Source organism: Ambystoma mexicanum, chromosome 7p, assembly GCF_040938575.1.
Source record: "Ambystoma mexicanum isolate Mex_15411 chromosome 7p, UKY_AmexF1_1, whole genome shotgun sequence".
Classification (NCBI taxonomy): domain Eukaryota; kingdom Metazoa; phylum Chordata; class Amphibia; order Caudata; family Ambystomatidae; genus Ambystoma; species Ambystoma mexicanum.
This window is the reverse complement of record NC_090939.1, coordinates 207,917,696-207,943,564: the sequence shown is the minus strand read 5'-3', so window position 1 is coordinate 207,943,564 and position 25,869 is coordinate 207,917,696. Positions and strand designations below refer to the sequence as shown.

Here is a 25,869-nt window from a genome sequence, read left to right as displayed (position 1 = left end):
TGTTATCCAGTGGACATCCCCGTTACCTCAAGTCCCAAAAGTTACCGGAGGACTTCCCCATTCCCTCAAGTCCAGTACTAATGCAGGTTGAAAGCACTCTGCACCCACATGTCGCCAAAGATAAAATGAAAATGACAAAACATTACTGAAAAAGGATACATAATAAACAGGATCCTGATGCCAAATATCTAAACATAAGGCCTCTAAACCTAAACATTTCCCCTTCTGCCGCCTGGGTAGAAATGAACCCAAAATTAAACTAAAAGAGGCCACCAACATATATCACAAACAGCATCGATCAAACACAGGCCCCCCTCAACAAACACACAACAATAACGTATTCCTTGTCTTTAATTCTGAGATCCTTAATCTGCATGTAGAGGTCCCACAGATCAGGATGAAATTCCTACAGATTAACCACCAATCTTTTGCAGGTGGGCATTTGTAACCCCCATGCAGACCCCTTGTCGAGCAAACAACACATTTATGAGAAATGTCAAGTTGCCCCTCCGCGCGGTAGCTCTTTGGACACCACCACTTCAGCACAGTGCCTCTTGCCTACCATGGTTAAACTGAAATACCTTCCTTGGTGTCCACGAACCCCAAAACGTACCTCTCAACATGCAATTCCCAGCTGGAGCCACCTGATCCAGCCCCCCCGGAACTATGTGGTTCGTGCCTTCTACCCTCTTCCGCCTTCACTGTGCTCCGAATGCAGTGTCAACCACTCTGTGCTGCCGCTGATGTCCAACGCTCACAGTATTCCATACCGTGTGGTCCAGTCTATGCCTCTGGTGACAACATCAGTGCCGTCCGTCCTCCTTGTCGGACGGACCTCCAAGTTCCACTATGCATCGACTGCAACCCTCTGGGGGCAGACCTGCATTCGGGAAGCCCTCCATCAGGAAACAAATTCCCACGGATGCCATAGCCCTGCAGCTGGATCCCTCGCCACAGCCGTGTGGCCGGATCCATTGCTGGCACCTGGGTCCCATATGCGAGCACCCCCAGTTGCACCACTTGGCCTGCAAGCAACTCCTGGAGAAAAGGCTGAGCAGCCACAACTACTGGGCCCTCTCTCACCAACTCACGGCACGGGTCCGGTCTCCAAACTCCACACCTGGCAACGGCTAATGATGTACCACCCAGCCTGCACTCAAAAGGAACCACTGGCACCTTCCTCCCAGGTCCTTTCCCCCAGATAGCTTCTGCCAGCCCTGTTGCCTGCATCGTCTGGCCTGCAAAGCCCTCACGACTGCCCTGCTTGGTCCCAGTCACCTGCTGGCACAACTTGATAAAAATGTTGATGGTCTGACCATTTGGGGGGAAGTGTCTATGTCCTCTGCGGCTCCCCTGCCACAGCTCAAGCCTCAGTTCCCTCCATCCACAGACTGCAGCCAACTCGGCACAAGTGAAAAACGGAGGATGGGTTCTTTCTCCAAGTACCAAGCTGAAGACCAGGTAACTTAGAACTATGTTTATTCGGTCCTGATGTACACATGTAGACGAAGTGTAGGCATGGGTGTTGCTAGGTGTGGAACAGATTTGGGGATACACTAATACACGGGACACGGGACTCTCGGGGCTAGCTAGCCTCTTGGTTGTAGCCCCTCAGCTTCTATGCGGGGCTACAATCAAAAGACCCGGGGCTAAATCACCCTTAGCGCCGCCCTAGCAATGCCTCTGAGTGTAGGACATATAGAAAGAGCACAAACACTTGCCCACCCACACATCAAGCCAGCTTCCACCAACTGCCCCTCACAGAACACGCACCCACTCAACCAACATTTCATAGCACATGTACATTCCACCCATCAGCACCTCACAGCACATGTACATTCCACCCATCAGCACTCATGACATAATTTGCGGTAAGCATATTACTACACCTCTCCATCGATTCATCAAACACCACACACATAATGTACAGGCCGGCCCATTACTATATACTTCCCTGTGAATCAGTATCCACGTGCTGACACTCACTTCGCCGCCCCCTTGCTCTCTTCAAATCACCCTATCCTCCATTACACGCAGAAGGCAACTGCCGCGTTCACGTGCTCCTACTGACATGACATGGAGGGCGGCGGCTCACGCGGCTGAAGCGCGCCGCCGGCCCCGCCCCCCCGGACCTTGTAGGGCGCGTGGTGGCCGGAAACTGCGTCGCTCCGCCCCATAGGGGGCGGCCCTGCCCTGGCCCACCCCCTCTGCTCACCACAGGCTGCCTTCCCAGCCCGTCGAGCGGGCAGACCTAGCCGGAGAATCCATACGCTGCACGCAGGCCAGCGGGGACAGGCCAGCTCCAGAGACCGCCAGCCTCTCACGCCCCCCACAGGAGCACCACCCCGGGCTTTGTTGGCGAAGTGAGAACCGTTTTAGCCGGATTTGTTTTCTTTTCTTCAGTGGAGCGAGCGAGCCGGACTTGCCTTTGGAGGATAGCACGTTTGCCAGGAGCTATCGGTGACAGGTAAGCGTTCACCGCGGGATGTGGCGCACCAGCCTAGAGTGTTCTAGATCACTGAGCCGTGACCGGTCTGTGTCTGGGAGGTTTGGGGAGCGGGCACCAGGCCGTGAAGGCTGTTACTTTCGGGGTCACCATGTGTGGGGCTTTCGGTTACCCTTGGCGTAGCTGTTAGATACAGCGCCAGCTTGCCTCCTCGCCACTCATTTTTAAAGTACTTTTGTGGGGGAAAGTGAGAAAAAGGGCGATTATTACTTGTATTTTTGGTGAAAGCGCGCATGAATACGATATTCCGCCGAGGCGGGTGCTTGGAGGGATGTGATTTTACTTTGGACATGGATCGCTTCTGGGGGAAGGAATATAATGATGCACTTCTGCAGGAGACCCATTGGAACTGTGGTGCCACGCTCCTGTGTGAGGTAGCAGTGGTCTTGCATGTTGTTCCTTGTACCCTGAGTGAGTGGGGGAATTATTCTGGTGCAAGGTTTGTCTTTTTTGCGTATTTTCCATACAGCACTTCCATGGCGGAAAGCTCCATCGGCGGTTTCTGGAAAAGGTACACAAAATAGGCACGCGGGAGGAATCCCTGGGTTACAAGATGCGCCTTTCAGACCGGTTCCTGCAGTGCGTGAGGAACTGCCTGGGTGTAAGGGGCAGGAGATGCCGGAGAAAGTATTGGCTCTAATGCATTTTGTGATCCCCCTTTTCTTTTCACTGCCCCTCACTGGGTAACGCTTCCACACTGGAGACATGCGAGCTGGCGTGGGCCATGTGTATTTGCTGCTTGCTACGCAGTGAGTAACTTGATAATTCCCGTGTATGTGGCCTGGTGCTTTGACTGCCGGTGACCGCAGGCCGCCTTAATTCCTCTTGGTCGCCTCGCGTGAGGTCAGGAGCGTGGGCGAGACTCTGTCAGAGTTGCCCCATCTGCCCCGGTGGGTGGTATATGGCCCGTTGCCAGCACACTCGTTGCGCAGCCGAAGACAGCATGCACTCTCGTACACAGCTGCTTGCTATCCTGGAGGGAGGGGGTGCCCCCCCGCCGGGCAAGCCTGCGAATTCTTTATTACACAGCCTTGGCCTCTCTCCGGGGTGTTGGTGTGGGGGCAACACCACGTGTACCAGTACAGCTGGGGGTGGGATGTTCATGGCCTGTGACCTTTCGCTTGCTTGCAAGAAGAGCGATCATGCGGACAGGACAGTAGGGGGGAGGTGGGGTTATGTGAGCTTGTTCTTCCGCACTCCTTTGGCTCTTCTGGGGGTAGGGGGTGCGTCGTGCCCAGCTGTGAGGATGGGGCGTGCGAATGTACTTTTAGTTTTCGACTCCCTGGCCATCACCACATGCTCTTTTCTGGGATGCCAGGACAATTGCATTCTAATCGCATGCAAATTGGGCGCAAACACCCCAGAAATTAACCACATGCTATGAGAATAATATGTTTCTTTTGATACTTTGATTGCCATTGTACTAAGACACCGACAGCGTCACAAGCTGTAAATGCACGCTCTTTTGGCCTATTTGACCATGGGCTTTACGGAAATAGGGTTGTGTTTGACTACATTTTTTGCAATGTTAAAAAATACAAAATTCACAAACGGGCAACACTGAGTTGCTTACATAATTTTGCATGCTTTTGGAAAGTCTTCACGTTCACATGACGCAATCGTGGGAATTGGCGAAGATTTTCCAATATGAAAACACCCTCGGCTTTTATTCCACTTGGTGCACTGCCTTTATTTCTTTCATAGCCTTAATATTGTGTACTGCCTGCTTCCTTTCTGGAACAAAGTTAGACCCCCCATCCCCAGGGCAGGCGCAGTGACGTGTGTGTGTGTGGGGGGGGTGCAGTTTCATTGAACTGGCCAGGTGCGCTTTTTGTTGTGGGTTGTTTAATCCCAGGGTAATGCTTTTTGTATGCCTTGGCTTGTGGGTGGGCTGCCCATGAACCCTCTTCTGTAGTTGATCCGAGAATCGCCATTTTTCCTGAACGTGTAATTCGTGGCACACCGTGTTTCCGTGCAACCCCCAGATGTGCTCGATCAAAATAGTGTGTCTTTCGGGGGAGGGGTGGGGGCGCCTTCGGAATGTGTACGTGTTTGGTCTGGAATTGTTGCCGTCCTGGCTGGTAACCTTTTTAGTGTCAATTTTGTCGCTTTAAATGTAATTACTTATAAGGCAAATGTCTATTCGGGGACTCAATCAGATTTGCAGTGCGGATTTTGTTTCTTCAAATACCCTGGTTAAGACTAGTGTATATTTTGCTTAAAATGGCGCATAGTTGAGAAACGGAGCCGATAACTTTGTTGTAAAGCGTTTAAATACATACCAACAATATCCATTCCATTGGGCAGATGTTTTTTGGCAATTCCAGGTTTTCATTTTGAATTCTGGGACTGCAAGACCCAGAATGCACAATTTAAGGTCGGGACGGATGATGTTGCGCCTTTGTGTTGCACCAAACGACTATTGTTGGGCTCTCGGGGCGCCAAGCTTGTATGGGTGCTGGTGGGTGCCCTGCCCATGGTATACAGATCGTGGTATACAAATCCCTAATACATATTGGTTTTATTAAGCACATCGTTTCACCTTTTCGGTGTCTTGAAGTTGTATTTATATTTAAAAAAAAAGGGATATCATTTCGGACAGAGATGCCTTGCGTTGGGTGCACTTAAAGATAAACGAGGTATATTTAATCCCTGGTTGGTATCCCTTAGCAGCAGTATGTTGTTGTTAAACGCTAAAAGTGCACCAGGTGATGAGGAGGTGATTAACATGGGATATACATTCATGTGTATGCACACTATTCACATATTTAGTCATGTATGACATTACTATTGGGGGTTGAGATTGGTGTGAGGGTGTCGGATGCTTCCTCCCCCAGCAAGCAAGTGAAGTTTGAGTCGGGGTCTGAACAGTTATTGTTGGGGGTTTGGGGGGTGATCATTGCACTGGAGGTAAGTAAATCAAGTAGAGTTGCAGTGGGCATTGTGGGGAGAGGGAGAGGAAAGCGACGTCAACAAGGTATCGTGGGCACATTTGAAGTGGTGTGCGTTTTTTTTTTTTTTTTTTCCCCTTTCATTTGAATGCTATCCTGTGTTTTGTTGTTAGACAAAGGTGGGCTAGGCTCCGTGTAGGTCGTAACGATTGCACGAAACGAACTTGTTCAGGGGGGAGCAGGATTGGAGTTGCTGCAGAGATTTCCGTTGTGGGTGAGATGGTGGCAGATCTTCCTTGAATTGAGCAGGTTGATCCTGGCAGCATTGGGCGTGGTTGTGTCAACTGTTTTGGAGTGTCGGATTGCTGTCAGAGGAGCCCATGGTTGCAAGCCTTGAGTGACCAGGAGAGGGTGTTCTGGTGAGATGGGAGAAAGAAAGGGGGCGAGGACTGATCCTTAAGGTCTGCCCACTGCAAACGGTGTGGGGGGCAGGGCGTGTTGGAGTTCCACGAGATGGATATGTGGCGTCAGAGTGGCCACAAGTACAGTTCAGTGTACTTGACACCAAGGGAGGAGGGAGTTTGTAGGTCGCGGGTGTCGCCACTATAAGGAAGAATGTAGAATGAGTAGCATGTTGAGGGTGGGGTGTGATGCACGATAAGATTGGCCCATAGGGCAATGTCTGCGTATAGGTACAACATGCTAGTCTTTTTAGGTGTGAAAAGTGGGCTAGTTTTTTGGCCAATAGTGACTCTACTCGTACAAAACACACATTAAAAATACCAAAAACTCCCTCCATGGGTAGTACTCTTTCTATCTCAAAAAATGACGACTTGGCATTTTAAATGGTATTACTTTTCGTTGGTCCTCGCGCCAAGCTGGCTGCTTTTAACGAATGTACATTAGATAAATCTGCATTTTGCTTGTTTTATGGACTGTGTCCTGGAGCAATTTCTTGGTATAGTAGCCAATAATTGGCTGTGAGGATAGTGGCAGTAAAATGAATCGGTCACGGGTACCGGGTTAATAATTTTCATGCGTGACTTTAGTCGACCTGCAGGTTTCCCAACTCGTGTGTGTTTTGCTTGCCGAGACTTCAGATGGTAGGTGCTCTTGGTCACACTTGTGTATATTCGGGCAAGCTCTGGAAAACCTGTCGATTAGTTAAACTGGATCACAAGTGGCCAAACTTGTGTGGTGGCATTAATTTTATTTATTTCAAGATGTCTTGGCATCACTCTCGTTTTCAGAGCAATGTGGAAATCCCCCAATTAAGCACAGTAATCTTCATTACTTGTGTCTACTCTTCCCATGTCGCATTCATTTAAGTCAAAACACTGTCTTCTCTGACACAGCCCAAGGCCATCCCGCTCCAGAGGCTTCCTGTATGTAACCGAGCTGCCTTCCATATGACCGGGCGGGTGGCCAGGATGGCATGAATATGACGAGTAAGAGTAGGGCTCGGAGTAATACAAATGACCATACATAATTGGAGGACTACTCTCCTCCATCTTCCTCGTTCCAAGCCCAGAGACATTGAGTCAACAATTTCATGCATCAGACGACACAGTGACGTCACATTGTTGAATCAAATTCCGGTGGAACATATCTGTACCATGAACATGTAAGACATGGCGACAGATAAAAGGCCTACTGCCAAGCAGGTGGCCTTGCCCTAATCCTATAATGGAAAATAAAGACGCAGAGTTGCTGCTCTGCAAACATTGCTCAAATGCATTTCTCCGTGACCCAGACCATAGGGTTGCTTTTCCCCTGGTGGATTTCTCTTAACCTGTAAAGATATGGTCAAGGGCCTGAGAGGCAGTCCCCGATGGTCAACTATGTCCATGTAGTTCAAAAGGGAGCATGAAACAAAAGTACACACGTTGGCGATTCATGTACAGAATCATGTCGATGATGGCATGCTTTATTACTTGTTTGCGTATGGGAGAACCTTTTGCGCGTGGCCCGCCAGACCCAGACTCAAGCAGCGGGTCTCAGGCCGCCTGTTACCCCTCCGTGCACAACCAGCAACATGGATAGGGTAGAGGAACATTATTAATGCAGACAACGCTGCAACAGTAATGAAGAGGGCTTTTACTCACCAGCCCATATTCTAAGCCCTGATGAATGTGGTTCAACCACTCTTCAACAAAGAAACCGGTCGGCTATAAAAATGACCTGACCCAAGAGTACAACAAGACTACCTGGAGTCAGTGCATTTGGTTTTTAAATCCCCAATACAACAACTCTGTGGATTCCCTGTTTTTTAACGAAAATATTGAGAGAGAAAAATTGAGAAATTGATTGAAGGATATTCCACCAAAGAGTAACTGGCCAGTCTTCTCGACAGGCTGGTTGGGCTGATTGCCCGTATTGAGACCAAGGTCTGAAGACCCAAGATCTCTGAAAGGAACATACTAAATGAATGTCAGTGTAACATTTCCAGTAATCACTTTGAGGTGATTTCTGTCAGTGAAATGGCATGGAACCACTGAGAATACAGGGGAAATGCCTGTCGTGTGATTAGACCTTGTTCAGTAAGTAAGAAATGTGTCGAGGAAGAGGCACTAGCTGAACATATGAGTGGATGCTGTATAATTATGTTTCAGACAGACCGTGGCGCAACCCTACCACCCGTTTGCTGCTGAATCGCATTTAATAAATGGATGTGCTGAAACAATGAGCCCCATTTTAGTAGAATTCTCGCCTGCTGACAGTAATAATCCCTGTAAAGTCGTGACACTGTGATGTTGTATAGTTACACGCAGTAATCCAGGATCCATGTGGGGGCCTACTTAAGGAGGGACCTTTATGGCTCCCCTTCTCAAGGAGTGGGTGTCTGTTTACCCGTGCACACAAACAAGCAATGGGTCTTTTCGAGACTCTGGGGTGGCCCTGCAAAATCAGCCCAATTTTAGGTCATCGCAGTTGGATGCCAGGCCCTCCATACCAAACCAGCTTTCAGGGCCTGGATTTCCAGGTGTGGCTCTGATTTAGCTTAGCACCTTGCCTTCCTGCTAATGCCCCCTGGGCTACTGCCAGAATCACCAGGCTTCTGTAATTGGCAATTGTGGGCTACCATGTGTTCCGCTGCTATCCATTTCCACAAGGAGCCCAAGGAGTTTCATTGTCATTTACCTATGGTAGGGATTTGCGAACACCCCTCACTAAAGAGAACATTCAAATCTTTGCCGAAGGGCTATTGTAGCTTTACATTGTACTTCATAGAGCATTCCATAAGACTTGCGCTGGCACACATACGTAGGGTTTATCCGTACACGTATTTAGGAGAAACTAGTTAAAACGAAATTCTTTGCACAGAGCATACCGAAAGGTAGGAAGCCCTAGTCATGGCACAGTGCAAAACGCTTTAATAAAGCTCAGAGGTCTGCAGTAGCTTTTAAGCTGTTCCAGGAAGCAACTGAGATGTTTCATTGCACTATCCAGGTCATTGCCGACGCAATGCAAAGACAATCTACGGTTCTATAGCTTTTATGCCAGTATTAACGTTCCATTTCTTGTTCAAAACCCATCTAAATTGTTTACATTTTCTATTTTTTTTTTCATTTTTTTACAATCTTTTCGGTTAGATGGTTAATAACAGACTCTTTTAGCTACAGAATTTGTTACATGTTTTGGGATTTTTGGTTACTTCTCCTGCTATCATTTCAATTAGCTTGTTGATGTATTGCTGATAAATGTTGGGCCTGTTGTGGCAGAGCTGCTTCAGCAACACACTTGCGTGGGGATGGAACGAAGTGTTACCTTTTGGGTAGAACAAGGACATCATTTTTCAAAGTTTACTTTGGTCACGTTGCAAAGCTAGGGGGTGGTTAGGGAGAAGTTACCATTTGCAGAGGTAATAATTTACCTTCCAAGTTATCTGTGAGTAGGTTGCAACAAATTGTTGAGGGTGTATGGGTTCTACCAGTAAGTTCTTCATTATGGCATATTTCAGCGAGGTGCATGCATGGTTAAAGTGGCCTGGGTGCTGTTTTGGGATTCGTTTCTGCCTTAAAAAAATGTAGTGCTCTGCAGTTTTCAGAATTTTCCTCCACTCTTGGTAACAGTAGATTCTCCCCACGTCCCCAGTGGGGTTCAATGAAAGTTATGGATCTTCCTCCTGGTCCTGTTTTGTAGTTTCACTTACGAAGTCTGTTGTAGTTTGTCAAACTGGTTCCTTGTGGGCGTGTTCCTGCACATTTTTTATTGTATCTTCAACATTTTCCTCCGCCCCTAGCTGCTCAGTGGATTATGGAGAGACTCTTGAATATGTGGCCTAGATTTACACTGTCTTGCCATTAGGCCCAATAGTAGTCTTAATTGTTGGAGGGCCCGTGACAATGATCACACTATAATCTAAGAATAGAAATGGCATTATTACTGCCCTTTTCTCTGTATTGTATCCTGCTTTTCATGGGACAGTATTATGTCGACACCTAGACACTAGTGATGTTGACACTGATGTGGCATCTGAAATAAAGCAAATGCAAGCAGGCAATGCAACAATTTTCCAAACTTGGCCCGCCTGTAATGTGTGGTGCTATAGTCCATATGGGATTTGTTTTTAGGGGACCAGGGCGATAAAATCGCTGAGCTGTACGATGCCATGCAGAAGATCCAAGTTCAAAATGCCAGCTGTGGGGGAAGATGAGCGCTCTTAAAGGGGTTCTTCAGTCCTCTCCCCATGGCGCAATATAAAGATGGTCCCGCTCCACCTCCCAGAAGTGAATTGCCAGATACGGGTTAAGGATTGGCTATAAGCTCCCTGATGGTTTTGAGGCTTTGCTCTTCAACCTCCAGTGCCAGGATTCCCAGGAAAATCTCCAGATTAGTCAATGACTCGTATAGGTGGCTTTACTGGTTAGCATTGCTAGGTGGGATGGGGTGGACGGGGGGAGGGGGCACTGCCCTCACACACCATCTAAGAATAAGTGTGGCCCAGAGGGGTGGGTCCTAAATCGGGCATAAAACCAGTCTGTATTGTGAATGGATGGGTAATTGGATCCTGTTAACATACTTCATTCTTCCTTAATGATAATGGTTCACAGAAAAGCAGGGCCCTTTCTTGGGCTGTTATTTCTTCGGCATCTGAGAATTTTCCCATCGAAAGCATGTGGTGCTTTAAGAAATGGACGTTATAATGTCGTAGAACAATTATCTTAGACAATGTGTTAAAGGCTGAACGTTTTGCTATTTTCTTTCTTTTTAGCTCCAAGGAACTAACATAATGAATATGGATCAGGTGGCTCCAGTTTACAATGGCTACAGGGGAGCACTTAAGGTGAGTTTGCTGCACCATTTCATTCTGGTAAAGAATCGCACGTGCTGAAAGGGGACATGAGTTTGAGTGGGGTTGTATTCTGTGTTTGTGTTGCGGGAATGGAAAGAGGGGTTTTGGGGGACGCCCCCTTATAAAATTGGGCGGGGCAATATATACGTCAGATGAAACCTAAACGACTTCAACCAAACGAAGATCGATAATCGACGTAGAACCGCCTAAAATGTATATTGGGAGGGATAACTAGAATGGATACAGAAAGGTTTTTAAATAGGCAGTTTATAATGTTAGTGCAATTAAAGCATATTTTGTTTTCTTCTTAGCTACTTTTTGAATAAAAACGCTTGATCCTTCTCTCCATCAAGCCCCCGCCCCCCTTTCGGTCTCTGTCAGCCATTAACAAAAGCGCAACTCGTTCTCATATAGCAAGATAGTGACTGCTAAACATGCGTACAACTGATGTTCGTTTTAAATCCCTTTGCAAACAGTGTGTTTTTTAAAAAAGTGTTGATAACCTGGGTTTATACACGGACATGTTAACTGCCATTATATCGGGGCAGTGTGTCCGGGATGTCAAGTAGGCGATGACATGTACCGGTGGGTAGCACATGTATAATGTAGGTGTGACTATATAGTCGGCTTCCGCGTGTTCTGTGCTAAGCGCCTTCCAGCCTGAGCTCTCGCGCTTTGAAAGCGGCATATTCTGAGGCCGGATCATTTGGCCGCTTTGAAATACAAGAAGTCTGCTGTGGGCTGCGGACCCAGCCTAAATTGTACCCTTTCATCTGTGCATGCTGCCTTTATTACCTTTAGTCTGCGAGCATGGAAAGGTTCATTAGGGGGCTTCCTGTAACGTCTGGGCCTTCATACCTTGTGTGCAGAGTGTGACTCATCACGTGTTTTTTCCGGCCCTCTCAAGGGCCTTGGCAAGCGAGGCCCAACTTCTTGAACATTGATTAGCAGTGAGTTGCCAAGCTCTGTTTCCAAGACCTCGCCACCAGTCTGTTTGCTTTTGGTTTGCCTTGTTCCGAACTTTTTTATTTTCTTATTTATTTTTTAACGCTTTCCTGTTTACCAAATAGTCTGCTGTGGGTCTACTGTTTTGTGTGCGTGTATACCAGGGTAGTTGCCTCGCATCACTGACTCACTGTTAATTTGCTCATAACACACGTGGCCTCACGTTTTGGCGGCCCATGCTCCCTCCTCCTTCCCTATACTTATCGTGCATGATTCACACAGCTTTGCAAGGCAGCTTCGTGTAAACTACAGACGGTAGCTATGTTGGGTGCGGTTTGTCATTCAAAGTCCATTGACAGTCATCGGTCCAAAAATCAATAGCCAGCACCATGTCCTGTTTGGCTCATTGGTCAGACTATGGTGCTCGTTGCGTTACTTTCTCAATTCTCCCAAAAATCATGACCACGCTTCTTATGTGGTCAAGAATTGAGCAAGCACGAGTAAATATTACAGGGCAAAATGAAAAGTGGAATAGAGCAACCTGTGTACCCCCTGCGCTCCTCCAAACTTAGGAAAGACAAACCCAGGCTCTTGTACCTCCCATTAACATCACGGTAATACCCATCTAGTAGCCGCAGTCCATCTACGCAATGTCCAAATATTTCCCCCACCATCTGTGGCCCCCTTGTCACCGCAGTGCTCCTGTTCTGGTTGTGGGTGGGTGCGCGCTATAAAATCCTTGGAACGTGCATACATGCTTATCCAAACGTTGATTGGATTCATGTGGCCGTTATTTAAATTTTCGTGGGTGAGGGTGGAATCCGGGAAAAAAAACTTCTGTCTTGGGAAGTGTTTAACATCAGTGTTCCCGCAGGCATCTAGGGTTGGATGGCTGGGAGGATGTAGTGATGCACTCGGAGAATTTCACAGTATAACCATTACACGTGCATCTATTCCAAAAGTTAGCATTCCATGTAGTCTCACCTCTCGTCTTGTGGTGTTTTGTCAGTACTTTAAAGATGAACCCTAAACAATTTAAATTTGCTCTGCTTTTGTTAGACCTTTTGTGTTTTGTCTGGATGAGGCTTGCCAACATTCAATAGCCCTTTTGTACGGGTATTTTCATCCCAGTTGTATTGTGATTAGTTTGTTTTCAGTGGTGTTTTACAGTGGTGTTTTAGTTTGGGCTATTGGTATAAGCCAAAACTGCTGCATTCGATTACAGATGGAGAGAAATGGCGTATGAGGAGGGACGCAAAGCTTCAAGGTGTTTGGTTATTTGCCCGCCCATTGACTGCCCATGGACATGCTCATCCCTATGGTCATTCCCGCCCAGTTCCTACCCCTCCCAGCAAAAAAACTCCTCATGGAAACACTTTCTTTATTCAAACCGTACCATCAAACTTTCCACTTGAAGTGATTAGCAGTGTTTTTTTCAAAGCAGTCTTCTGAGTTAATGGTTTAATTGAAGTTGTAAACCCACAACTGGTGCAATAAAAAATGTATCCTGTCTGCAGTCAGCCACCGAAAATCGCCAAGTAACCTTCACTGAAGTCCTGTTTAAAACAACAAGTCTTGGCAAAGCCAGCCGTTTTGTCTTGTGTACAATTACTAGGCATTTGCCAGGCAGTGCTATTGGATGCCCAGGTACTCGTACAATTTTGAACCTGCTACATCAATGAGCAGTTATTATCACTATGGTAGTGCCTATCAAGTGACTTTCCCATACCTCTGCAAAAGCCCAAACTGTTGGCATTGCCAATACTTGTTTTTTTTCTAGAATAGTGACAACAAATGGCTGTCCGTACTTGTCTACACCCATTATGCCTCGGATTACAACGTGGGTACTGAATTTCCAAGGTTGGCAAATAACTATCTTTAAATACAAATCGACTTTTCGCCTTGTGGTATGCACTAAATAAATTGCCAGTAGATGTTTGCATTCTATGGTTTTTGGGTGTGAAAAGGCTATTTAAAGTGGATTGTTTTGTAGCCAGCTTACTTTCAATCCTTGATAGTTATTGGGTATCGCATAGGCCCCCATTCTGCCTTGCTTGCTGTAACACTGTAGGATTTTTCGGGCAGTTTTTGTTGTGTCCACTCAACCAGAGAGACTAGAACCTTTCTGAGGAGGCAGTCCTCGTGCAAATGACGAGTCACGCAAATTCCACACTGGCCTTCCCTGCAAAGCATCTCTTGTCATGAATGAGAAATGCGTCCCTTTGTTGATACAAGTCCTTGTGACTGTTTGGCCTATAATTAAATCCAGAAATTGAGAATCGTGCACCCTTCACGTGTTCAATCATGAGCTGGGTGACCTCTTGTTTAGCTGCAGAGCGCTTCTGAGTGGAAACTAAATCGATCACGTGAGGAAATTGTTTTCCGTATTAAAGAGTGGTATGCCATTTTGTCTCCTTCATGCGCGATTTATAAAGACCCGGCTATAACTATTTATTTTACATTTTAAAAAGGAACTGGGCATCGGCGAAGGACGCAGATGCGGCTTGTTTTCATTGCTTAACAAAGCTACTTGCATTTATTGTACGATTTTTTTAAAGTGCGTTATGTTGTAGGACATCCTCCAGTTTAAATTCCCTATAAAGAAACCACGTATTAAAAAAAAAAAAGCACATTTTCAAGCATTTCAGTTAAGTACTCTAGTGTGGGTTGGTGCAAAACCACACAAACCAGCATTTACACAGTTATGGCTTTTATGTAGGCATAGGATTGGATGGATTTTTTTCTTGCAATGTCGTGATATTACATGGCTATAAGGAGCCCAACTTCGATGCCATGACACTGGGAGCTGTGCAGATAACAAGTAACATAGCCATGCGTCGATCTCTAATGTGGTTTTCATCGAGGGTTGGGAGCCTTTAAATCTGAGGTTGCGTTCTCTTGTTCATTAATGGGAGAACAAGTGGAAAGGCCACATGCATTGAGAAAGCACCGAGCCTTGGTTGGAGTAGTGCGAGCACATGGCTGGTGCTTGATCTCATCTGGAGGAGAGTGGCGAACAAAGGGGAACGTTGGGGGTTGAGGGGATGGGGTCGAAACCCATGAACCTTATGATTATGCCCCAAAAATGGCATGCTTTGTTTTTTTTTTTTTTGTCCCTCTTCCGTCACAAAACAACCTTCACATTTGTGACTGACACTAGTACTCTGAATTAAGATTGGCTTGGCTGTCCCAGAAGTACCATCCGTTGTATATGTGCAGTAATTTCAATGGATGCTGCACATATATTAAGCCGATTATCTCGATCAGGATTTCCGGAGCACTTTTCCCCCTCCCACTCAACACTAATCAATATTTAATTCATAACTCTACAAAACTGCCTTGGAATCAAATTACTTATGCTAGCTCACCACATATATCTAGTCTATAACTTTTATCCCGAAGACGATCCGTATGAGATTCAGTGACACATCCATCCTTACACAAAGCACTCCCTTCTGCCTAATTTCCCACTCATACATCTTCTCTTCCCACTCTCACCTCGTCTATTCCTCAGTTTTGCCCACTATTTCTCAGGCAGACTACGGCCTGGGGCACAATACACCACCGACAAGGATCGGGTACTCTGAACCTACTATAGTTGTGAAAGCAGAGAAACCTAATATAAGAAGGCAAAAGTTGGCAAATGGTGTTTGCACCATGGCCTATTATGTCAGTGCCTGGCAAATGCATATGTAATGCCTATACAAGAACCGAACTGTTGGCTTTGCCAGTCCTTGTTTGTAACTAGAATACAGTGCAAGGAACATATGCAGTCGCAAATGCCGCTTGTTAATTAAGTGGTTGCAGGCAACCTTGGTGAAGACATTTGATTACACCAGGGGCTAATTTATAACTGCAATTAAGCTCTTGACCTTCAAAGGCTGCTCGGTACTCCTTGGGAAGAGATGTTTTGGGCAGTGTGGTGCATAGTTTGACTATGGCCATCCCAGTGGCCTTCGGTAGTCGGTGGTTTGTTTGGTAAAAGGCCCAAATGCCACCCACCGACTGTATATTCCCTTTAACCCCCGAGCCCCCCCAATGTTCACTGCCATGACAAGAGTACTGCCTTCTAATAGGTAGAACTAAAAACAGGAGCCCAGATAGTGCAACAGAGTAGGAGCTTGGAGCGCACAGGGATTTTACCTCATAAAGGATTTGCATGGGTGGTGGGGGTTGGGAGTTCTAGACAAAACAAAAAACAATTTGAATTAAGCAAAGGATCCAGTCCAAAATGCCCCCCACTCCCAACGCAGGGGTGATTTCTATGTGCAATGCAGGGTGCCACTTTTTTTTTTTTGTTTTGTTACTGGAGATGGGCTCCCTGCACATTCTGCGTGGAATCGCCATTAGAAACCCAAAATGGCCGCCACCATAGTAAATGGAAAAGGTACTGTTTCAAATGGGGTGGGGGGTAACCGCATGTTACTGCTCTGGACCCCTAATTATTAAATATTGCTATGGGCTGTAATGGCCATTTCATGAATATGGCCACAAAGAATCTCTTAAGTATAAGAACCTTTGCCCCTTTCTACAGCCGACAGGAGGCCTTGAGGTCATAGACAGCTCTGTTTGCATTGGTGCAACAAAACCCATCATGGGGCGACTGTTGTCAGCCAATAGAAGAATCAACATTATTTTTTAAATAAATTATGAAGACCACTTCAATTGGGTGAGCGCCCTTTTGCAGGTTCAAATGGACAATCCGTTTGGTGGAAACACGCGCAAGAACAAAGTGTACTGCCTACGGTTCTCCAGCCACCCAAGGCCCTTTCCCGGGAGCCGCCATCTTGATTGTGGATGGCAACAGGGAGGTCCTCCCTGTTACCTCCCCAAGATATCCCGCACCCTCCTCCCATTCCCACTTCCTGCTGGCCTGGAGTTTTGAGCTCTGGTGCACTGTCCTGCCCACGACCGCCATAGAAATAGAAAAGGACCTGCTGCCTTGTCAACTTAGTATGGTGATGAGCATCTGGTTTTTTTATATATTTTTTTTTTATACTGGCGCTTGGGCTTGCGAAATTTGCACAGAACCCAGCTCCAGTTTAATAAACTGTGCACCTGAGCACTCAACGAATGCTGGTGGGCCATTACCAGCCGTGTGCACCCCCCTAAGCAGGGGTGATTGATGCATTCATGTTTGTCCTTCAATAAATGTTGCAGCCTTCTGGTCCGAAATGTAAGGGTAGCTCTACTTCCAATTCTGCAAACGGTTTTCTTAAAGTTTAAAAAGTTGCCGAAGGCTTCCAGCCCTCCTACCCACCTCACCCCGTCCCCCAGCAAAAATCGTTCACCTATTACTTTTGATGTTTAATATCTGGGCTACTCCCAGTAATTAATATGGAATGTATTTTGTCTGTTATCAAGTCAACATTGCAGTGTAAGTAAAGTATGAATTAAAAAGAAACCTTGTCTTGGTTATTTTTCAGCGGCAGGTAGCATTTGATGCCTTCAGTAATTCTTCGTCGTTGTTCACGGGATCATATTCATCATTTGATGAAGAGCAAGCTGTTCCCACAGGCTTTGATTCCATTTCACCTGGTAAGTACACGGTATGGTACTCCGTCATTATAAGAACCGAGAACTTAAACAGAGTCCTCATAAAATCAGAATGGTTGCGCTTGAAGGATGGTCTTGGTGTTTCCCCTTCCAGGATCTGTGCATAGATGTAATTTCCGTTTCCATATAGCTGATCTGTTCCTTTCAGATCCTGGCGGTCCTAGATTAATTGCACATCCATTATCCTGTCTTTCTCTCTCTCTCTCCATTTTTGTTACTGATCCAATAGTGTAAACCATTTTTGTCTTGTTAGTTTGTATGAACACCAGACTTATGAACCATGTGCTTGGCTTCTTTTCAGACAGCAATTGTGAGCTACCTTTGTTAACGCCATGCAGCAAGGCTGTGATGAGCCAGGCCCTTAAAGCAACCTTCAATGGTTTCACTAAGGAGCAGCATCGGCTTGGCATTCCAAACAGTGAGTGTTATTTCTTACATCCCCACGATGGCCCTAAAGTAGTTCACCAATCCTGCTGAGCATGCCTAAAAGTGTGCACCCTTTTTAACTATTGTCTCTGCTGAAAGATGTCAAATGGTAGCAAATTTATGGAAAGAAAAATCGCAACTTTTACATGATTTGTCTAAATATCTAACTAGAATAGGCAACAGCAGGGTTCCTTCTATAAATGTTCGTTGGATCTTTAGCAATAAAATGTCTGATCTTTGCATTTCATTATGTAGAGGTTAAGCTCTGACAGCCCCATTTTCTCTTTGACTTGCAGGTCCCTGGCTGTGGACTGAAAATCAAGTGTGCCAGTGGCTTTTGTGGGCAGTAAACGAGTTCAGTTTGCAGAATGTGAATTTTCAGAAGTTTCTCTTGGATGGTCCGGGCCTCTGCAACCTGGGCAAGGACCGGTTCCTTGAGCTGGCACCAGATTTTGTGGGTGACATTCTGTGGGAGCACTTGGATCAGATGATGAAAGGTACCTTGGGAATGAATCGATGATTTAATAAAGTGCAGTGTTGAAAGATGATATGTTTTTAGAACCGTCTTTTGCAAAGTTGTCATGGAAGTTGTTTGGAAAGAAATACCAGCTAGTCTATTGTAAGAAAAAGAAAATTCTCTGTATATGCAACTCTGATTCCTCTAATGCAACTAGCTATTGTTAGGACTGGAATAATTACCTCTTTGGAATAGCGCAATCCATTCGGATATTAAAAACTTTTTATTTTTATTTTGTACGTGCACATTCATTATGAACAGCCTGGAAACTTTAAAGTCAGCTTTCTTATTCGGCATTATTCCTAATGGTTTGGTCACTTGCTTGTTTATTTTTCAATGTTTGAGCAGTTCCATGTATATACAATGTTAAGCTCCATGATGCATAGAAGTTGCAAAAATTGGACCATGAATCACTTTGCAGATCACACTTAGTAAAATAATTATATGCAATTCACATGTGACCAACACGTTTTCTTGTTTCTTCAGAGCCTCAAGTAAAGGAGGAAGATGACTATCTCGGCAATTCACAACTTAACACTGTGCCCCAGTGGATCAATTCACACTCGTTTGGTTAGTATCTTAATTTGTTGTAAGCTGTGGAAATCTTTCAACAGATTTGATCAATATGACTTTTTTGTTCATTCCAAATAAAGTAACTCTTTGATTACATCTTTAAACACTTCATTGGCTGACATTAAAATAGCTACAATTTTGACACTGAATTGGTGAACATTTGCAACAGCTAGTCCCATTGATTGATAAGCGAGTTTGTGAGCCCTTTGCCACAATTTCAGATGTAGGTGAAACGGAGTGTTTGGTGCATAATCCAACAAAAATATGTTCAGCACTAAGGTTGCAACATATTTATGTGGGTTGGATTAATACAGGAGATACTCTCCCTAGTGTACGTGATAGTTTTGGATGCTGGTTTCAAGTTGTGTTTTCTTTGGCTTAGTGGCTGTCGCTATATTGCAGAACACCCCCCTCCCCTATCCCACACTCCAACAGTACAGATAAGGGGTTTATCTTCCACTTTACACCCAACAAATAGAAATGGGGAGTACAAATACTCCAATCAAATATAGGAATTTGTAGTAGACCAGTGCCAGAGGTAGAAACGACCATTATTACTGCCTGGTCCGAAGTGGTTAAATGTATATTTTAATGTGCATAAATAACTACGTGCAAAGAAGTGTTATTACAAAAATATCACTGCTTTACAGTCAAACATTGTTTTACTCGCTTAGTAAATACTCCCATTGGGAAGTGCACTTATTTTTTTTTTTTTTACTCCCTAAAGAATAATTTTACTCGCAACTTTATAATACTACCACTGCAAACTCTTTACTGAAAAGCAGTCCAAAATACTATCGCTACAAATCGAGATGTGACTTGCTATTTTCCATTTCCTACAGGTTTTGGTTTGGATCCAGCCCATTGCAGCGCACGGGTTCCAAGCTACCAGAAACCTAGTCTCTTGGACGATCTCTGCCAGCCATCCACTGTACCAGATATTCAAAGCCCAGACCAAGAGTTTCATGGATTTGCAAAGCCTTGCTTGGAAACTGTCAGTGTGAATTATTGCCAAATGAATGGGGACTTTGCGCGAAACCTTGATATGCTGATAAGAAACACAGGTATGTTGAAAATAACTTTGTCATACGCATCATATAAATGATTACATTTCCCATTCGTAGTGAAGTAATTGTGCAATGTCTAACCTGTTTCAGGTAAATCCAGTGAACATGATTCGGGTGACAGCGGCACAGAGAGCTTTGAGAGCTCTGACTCATACATGCACTCTTGGACCAGCCAGTCCTCCCTGTTGGACATGCAGCGTGTGCCCTCACATGAGAGTTTTGAGGAAGATTGGAGCCAGTCTCTTTGTTTAAACAAACCAACAATGTCCTTCAAGGATTACATTCAGGATCGAAATGACCCCGTCGAGCAAGGCAAACCAGTTATTCCTGCAGCCATTCTTGCCGGATTCACAGGTGAGCATTTTGGCTTTGATTTAATCCCTTGTTCTTGTATACAACGTTCCAGGATTACATGATGGGCAGTATTTTGTAAACATTTCAAAAGATGCTCAATTGCTTCTTAGAAATTCTTTCATTCCAGTGCATCTGGGTCTTGCCGAAGGTACCCATTTTCACTTGGACCCAATGCTCAGTCGCCATTTCTGTGCTGGCACTTTACAAGCGAGGCATTGCCACATATGCGTAAGGCATTGCCCATTTAATTGAGTGTACTACTGTTGTCTTGGTCCAAATTTTATTTAGGAAATGTATTCCACCATGTATCATAAGTTGTTGATGTAAACTGTACTCCATAGAACGGTTCCAAGGTTTGAAATTTGTTGGAGCTATTTAGCTTCCGCTTCTTCGCTTAAGAACCACAGTTGCCAGTAGCTACTTTTGGCTCCCCAGTCCAACTGGTGCTTACAAACCAGTGCTTGAGAGTAAATAATGAAGATTCAGGACACCTCTGCAACACGTTCAAATATAGATCCTACATAGGGTCATTGGTAAAAAGCCCCCCTGAGGTTGTTCTTTTCTTCCTCTGGAGAAACCGGAAAACGCTGGTATTGCTGAAGCTATACGCTCCATGTGCCTCACAGCCAGTGTTGATGTGCTGTTCGCTGCAACGCCGGCTGCCCCTGCTGCTTGGATTAACACAAGAACAAAACGGCAGTTAACCTCCCCGTTCAGTCCACTGAAGCCAGAGGCCTAGGTCTTAATTATTTGACTTTGTAAAGCACCCACTGCCCAGGTGCATCTGGCGGTGTTAACTTGGTTACATAACCTCCTCAACCAAACCCTGCTCATCCTGGGCTGTGTGCATTGCTTGGAATGTCGTAACTTCAGTGAAGGACACACATGGTTCTTATAAATCGAGTAGCCGAAGGCAGACCTGGTTAAAACCTGTTTAGTACACCAGTAGTGGGTTTACAACTCCAATTAAGGCATTAACTCTGAGCACTGCTTTGAAAAACACTGGCAGGCACTGATGGTTCTACTCAACAATGAATGAAAAATGGCAAGCAATGCTGTGTAGAAACATCCCATCAGCCACCATGTCATTCGAAGTGAGTGAAGACTCCTTTTGGTATGCTATGCAAGTATTGATCTCTTCTGCAAAAAAATAATTACGTCCATAATTTGCAAACTATGCGTTTATTGCTCACCATTTTAATGATTCTGACTCTGCACCCAGACCCAGGTTAATGCCTATTTTTCAAAGCCTGTGCCTGAGTATCTGCATCTCCAGGTACATGAGTATCGGGTGTGAAAGCGCCAATGGCCAGATTTATCAGTTTGTGTGTTGGACATTTTTGTTCTTGCCTGTGTCCAGTGCCAATGTGGAAAGGTCGTTTTCACAAATCAGTGTCTTTATGGGAAGAAAACAAAGTGCAAGGATGGGCAAAGAGTCCTTGAAAAAGTATTGCATGATTTACTACAATAATTTTGACATGTAGAAATATTAGATTTTACTGGATTAATACATTAATCTTCTCCGGAAAGTGTTCCTAACATCTTGCTCAGAGAGATTACTGTATTTATGCACACATGAATGGGGGAAAAAAACAGTTGGCTTTATTTTTTCTCCCCCTAACACTGGAAATACACCCCGGAAGCAAAAATAAACCCCTAACACAGGAAACCCTAATCGTACATAATGGGCAAAAAGTGCAACACATTTGGAAGTTATATTTGCAGTGCACTGCATAGTCTCTCCTGGCTCCCCAAGGATGGCTCCTCTCTACTGCATGATGCCAAACACCCAGGACCTGGTATTAGCTCCTGCTCATCTAATCTTATATTTCAAACCCTGTGTTCTTCCCACTAACACTAGGGCAATGTTGTCATCCTTCATTAGTGACTGTCGCAGGCTATATACAGTGCAACTATTCTGCACATTTAATTAGCATCCTAATATTGTGGATTAGGACCGGGGGTAATTGATTTACCAAGGGGTGGTCCTGTTTTACTCAACTGATGCTTTTCACAGTTCCTAGTCCACTTTGTGACCAGATAGGTGACTTGCAAAAGAAGTGTCGGAATTCATTGCTAAACGAGACGAGAACTGACAATGTCGCAACCCCCAATGTATTAAAATCGCATGATAAATCCAGCAGTATGGACTTAAGTTGATGTGTTGTATCCTCTTGCTGCTTGCATTAGTTTCACAATGTCTTCGTTTTTTAACAGGGAGTGGTCCTATTCAGTTATGGCAATTTTTGTTGGAGTTATTGACTGACAAATCCTGTCAATCGTTTATCAGCTGGACTGGGGATGGATGGGAGTTCAAGCTTGCTGACCCGGATGAGGTGGGTAGCTTTTATGGTGGTTGTGCAGACCGTGTTATATGTGTAGCTTTTATGGTGGTTGTGCAGACCGTGTTATATGTTGTACCCGATGATTACATCCCGTGACAATTTCTTTGACTTTTGAATGGCGGGTAATGGCTTTTAAGTGACTAGACCAAAGTCGAAAGCCCTTCTCCACACTTTAATAATGCGCTATTCCAATGTCCATTGTGTGTCTGTGTTTTTGGTTTGACAAACCGTTTTTAACAATAACCCATGCATCGGGTGGAAAGCTCGCTAATTAATGTCCTAAACTAAAATAAACAAAGTTTTTCCATTACTGAGCACTCTCGATGACATAAATTGGTCCTATGTGTTAATTACATTTGTGACCGTGATCTTGCGAAGTAGGTGCTTGTGAAATGAGTGCAGCGCCGCCTCCGACAGCCTTTGTGCTGCATGGTGGTCTTGTATATGGGCGTGTACCTAGACTTGTCTTTCAGAAAATACTTATTTTGAAGCGCTTCATACCCGGAACCAGTTTTTAAGCACAAGCCTAGGATTCGAACCTGTGTTGCTATGCGTTGTCGTGCTTCCAAGACAAACATGTTGCCCCCGAGATATCCTCCAGGCCTAATGGGAAGTTCAGTAAAGCTCATTCCTAATCAATTTGGGTTACCTTTTTAGGTTTTGTTATTTTTGTAGTATTTTAGAAATTGGTTTTATTGAAAATCCTACATACTATTGGTGTTTTTCCTACTTTGTTGTTTGCACTGGTCCCAAATTGATTTGTTAGCGTGCATTCAGTACTCCACCTCATTGTCCCCTTTTTTCTTTTTAAGGTTGCACGAAGATGGGGACGACGAAAAAACAAGCCAAAAATGAACTATGAGAAGCTTAGTCGGGGCCTGCGCTACTATTATGACAAGAACATTATTCACAAAACGTCTGGGAAGCGATATGTCTACCGCTTTGTATGCGACCTGCACAATCTCTTGGGGTACACCGCAGAAGAGCTCCATGCCATGCTGGGGGTGCAGCCAGACACTGAAGACTGAGGAGCGGATCTTCCTGGAGAATCTGGAATGATCTGAAACCTGTGATGTGGACAAATGCCTTCCGAGGCCCTGTCAATTGGTGCCCTATATCGGGCAATTTCTATGAGGAATAGGCCTTTTTAAAGAAGAATTTCCACCTTTGGACAGTGGGGACAACGCCTTCCTCGCCCAAAAGCTATGATGAGGCTTTCAGCAGCACCTCTCCAGGGAGTGACACAAGATCATGGGATGGCTTTGTGGTTCCTTTATCAGGTGGCACAAGACTTCGATAGGATTTCATGTTTTCAATATCAAGTGCCATTGTCCTAAAATGTGGTTGCTTTCGAAACCAAAGATATAAAATTCAGACTGCTTTTCCAAGCCATCTTCAAACTCGTTCCAAAACAATGCCTCGCTCTGTGGGTTGCAAAGGAATGTCCAGCAACTTGTACAGCCAAGCCCACCGCGGGCTTCAACTGCTGCCATAGGTAGACTGGTGGCTTCAGCACACGGCTGAAGTGGACTGTGGGATGCCTTTTGCATTAAACGCTCATTTCATACAAAAGAATGCTGTGCAAGCACAGATCATTTTGTTTTTTGTAAAAACCAACCGTAGACGTTTTTTCCCTCGAAATCACACCATTTCAAAGGAATTCTGTATATAATGTATATGCATCACACTTATTTAATATTTGTATAGTGTAATTATGTTTTAAATATACATGTGTTTGCAAATGAGAAGAACTGTGAATCGAATGTGTGAGATTTACGTGTTGTGATACATTGGCGCTACTGCAAAAACGAACTTGACACGCCATTTGTAAATGCGAATTATTTCTACCTGTTACATGAGAAAGGAAGAAAGGACCAGTGCTTGTCACTGGTTGCTCGATTATCTTATCGCAAAGGGAGTTCAGAACAGCATCAAATATTGCATTCACCTTCTGGTTGAATTGTCATGAATATTTAACATGCTGGATAAAGGTCATTGTTTTCTAAACGTCAGTGAATGTCACTCTTGAGTCTGTCTTTTTAAATCTGCATTATTCGCTCAGGCAGTTTGTGTATAATTGTTTTGATCCTTTACTTTCCTTGGTTAATCCAGTATGATCAGAATACAGAAATTCTATTTTTGCAAATCATTATAAATCCTGTTCCACGATCAGGAAAAATGTGTAGCAGCTATTTTTTACTGCAAAACCAAATCCACTGGACTTTGTAAATGGAAGATGCAAATACATGAAAGGCTTTATTTTTTTTTCTATGCTCGATGTTCACATAAACCTCTATCTTGATTGTGATAATTTGAACAAATGATTTTAAAGTCCAAATTAAAACATCTTTGGAAACGTAAGCCGCTTGTGTAGTATGATTTGGAATGTATATCGAGGCAGTAATGTTGGATGGTTGAAACCTTCAGTATCTTACTTCCTGTGAACTTGTACAAGATTTGTTACTGGGATTTATATCTCACTCTGCTTTCATGGTTTCTAGGTGCTGTGGGGGATCTGAAAGAGAAGGTGGGTTAAGTTAGTTTGGGGTAGAAGGTTTAAGATGGCTTTGCTGTTGTGTTCGACAAAGTACCTTGACCTCTGCGTGCGGGTCGTGTCAAGGGGATTTCCCGGGGGTCGGCAGGGCCGCCTGCGGACCTCCGGGGTTACTCCTCATGCGTCCCAAAGGAGTATGAGGCACACACGAGCAAAGAGTTACTGCTGTTTATTGCACAAAACAGACCGGGACAGATTCTCTGAGCGTAGGTACCCAACGAACAACTCGGCAGTGATGGGCTCGCAGGCCCTTTTTCTAACCGGATCACGCTATGGTGTGCGTCACCTGAGAAAACTTGCCCCTAAACCTAACGCTACCCTGGGTTGTGTCCCCGAGTGGTAGGGTCAGTATGGATCCGTATAGAAGGAAATGTTAATGGTGGAGAGGGGGTCAGGTGGTATGCTTGGGTCGTACCCAAGAATGGTTACATGAAAAGTGTTAATGAAGAAAGTTAGTGATTGGTTTAATTAAGGTGTTAGTGGATAGCCCTCTGTCTTCTGATTGGTTCATCCGCAAGCACCCAAGACTGGGACCATCGTCGTTCCCAGCTCGTGATGTACCTGGTGCTGGCAACAATGTGACTGTCAGTGGCGGACAATGGACAGGTCTTACTACTGACTGTTGGGTGTTCCTTTCCCATCGCTACCGGTGTACAACTTGTAACTTCGTAGTTAGTCTGGGTCCCAGACGTGAGACCCCAAAGCTTCTGTAGTCCTTGGAGCTTGGCATCGTATCAGGTCAGCTTGGTCATGTGTTGAGAGATCGTGGCTGAGGCAGAATTACGGGGATTTGATTTGTATTTCTGCTCCAGGCAGTCCTGAGCAGTGGCCGGTATAAC

At 45.0% G+C, this 25,869-nt stretch overlaps 1 protein-coding gene across 1 annotated transcript; it reads left to right on the top strand.

Annotated features, from left to right (window-relative positions):
* The first annotated feature begins 2,162 nt into the window (after window positions 1-2,162).
* On the top strand, window positions 2,163-24,837 carry ETS2 (ETS proto-oncogene 2, transcription factor). The gene is made up of 10 exons (XM_069636069.1): window positions 2,163-2,467; window positions 10,613-10,684; window positions 17,065-17,176; window positions 17,496-17,612; window positions 17,917-18,117; window positions 18,624-18,707; window positions 19,553-19,774; window positions 19,868-20,131; window positions 22,349-22,467; window positions 23,289-24,837. The coding sequence occupies exons 2-10, from the start codon at window positions 10,631-10,633 to the stop codon at window positions 23,502-23,504; spliced, it is 1,389 nt and encodes a 462-aa protein (XP_069492170.1). The 5' UTR covers window positions 2,163-2,467; window positions 10,613-10,630; the 3' UTR covers window positions 23,505-24,837.
* The last annotated feature ends 1,032 nt before the right edge of the window (window positions 24,838-25,869 follow it).

Coding starts and splice junctions, on each gene's coding strand:
- ETS2 (XM_069636069.1), top strand. CDS start 10,631: ATGAATATGGATCAGGTGGCTCCAGTTTACAATGGCTACAGGGGAGCA. Junction 18,118..18,623: donor CTTGGATCAGATGATGAAAG/GTACCTTGGGAA, acceptor TTGTTTCTTCAG/AGCCTCAAGTAAAGGAGGAA. Junction 20,132..22,348: donor CATTCTTGCCGGATTCACAG/GTGAGCATTTTG, acceptor GTTTTTTAACAG/GGAGTGGTCCTATTCAGTTA.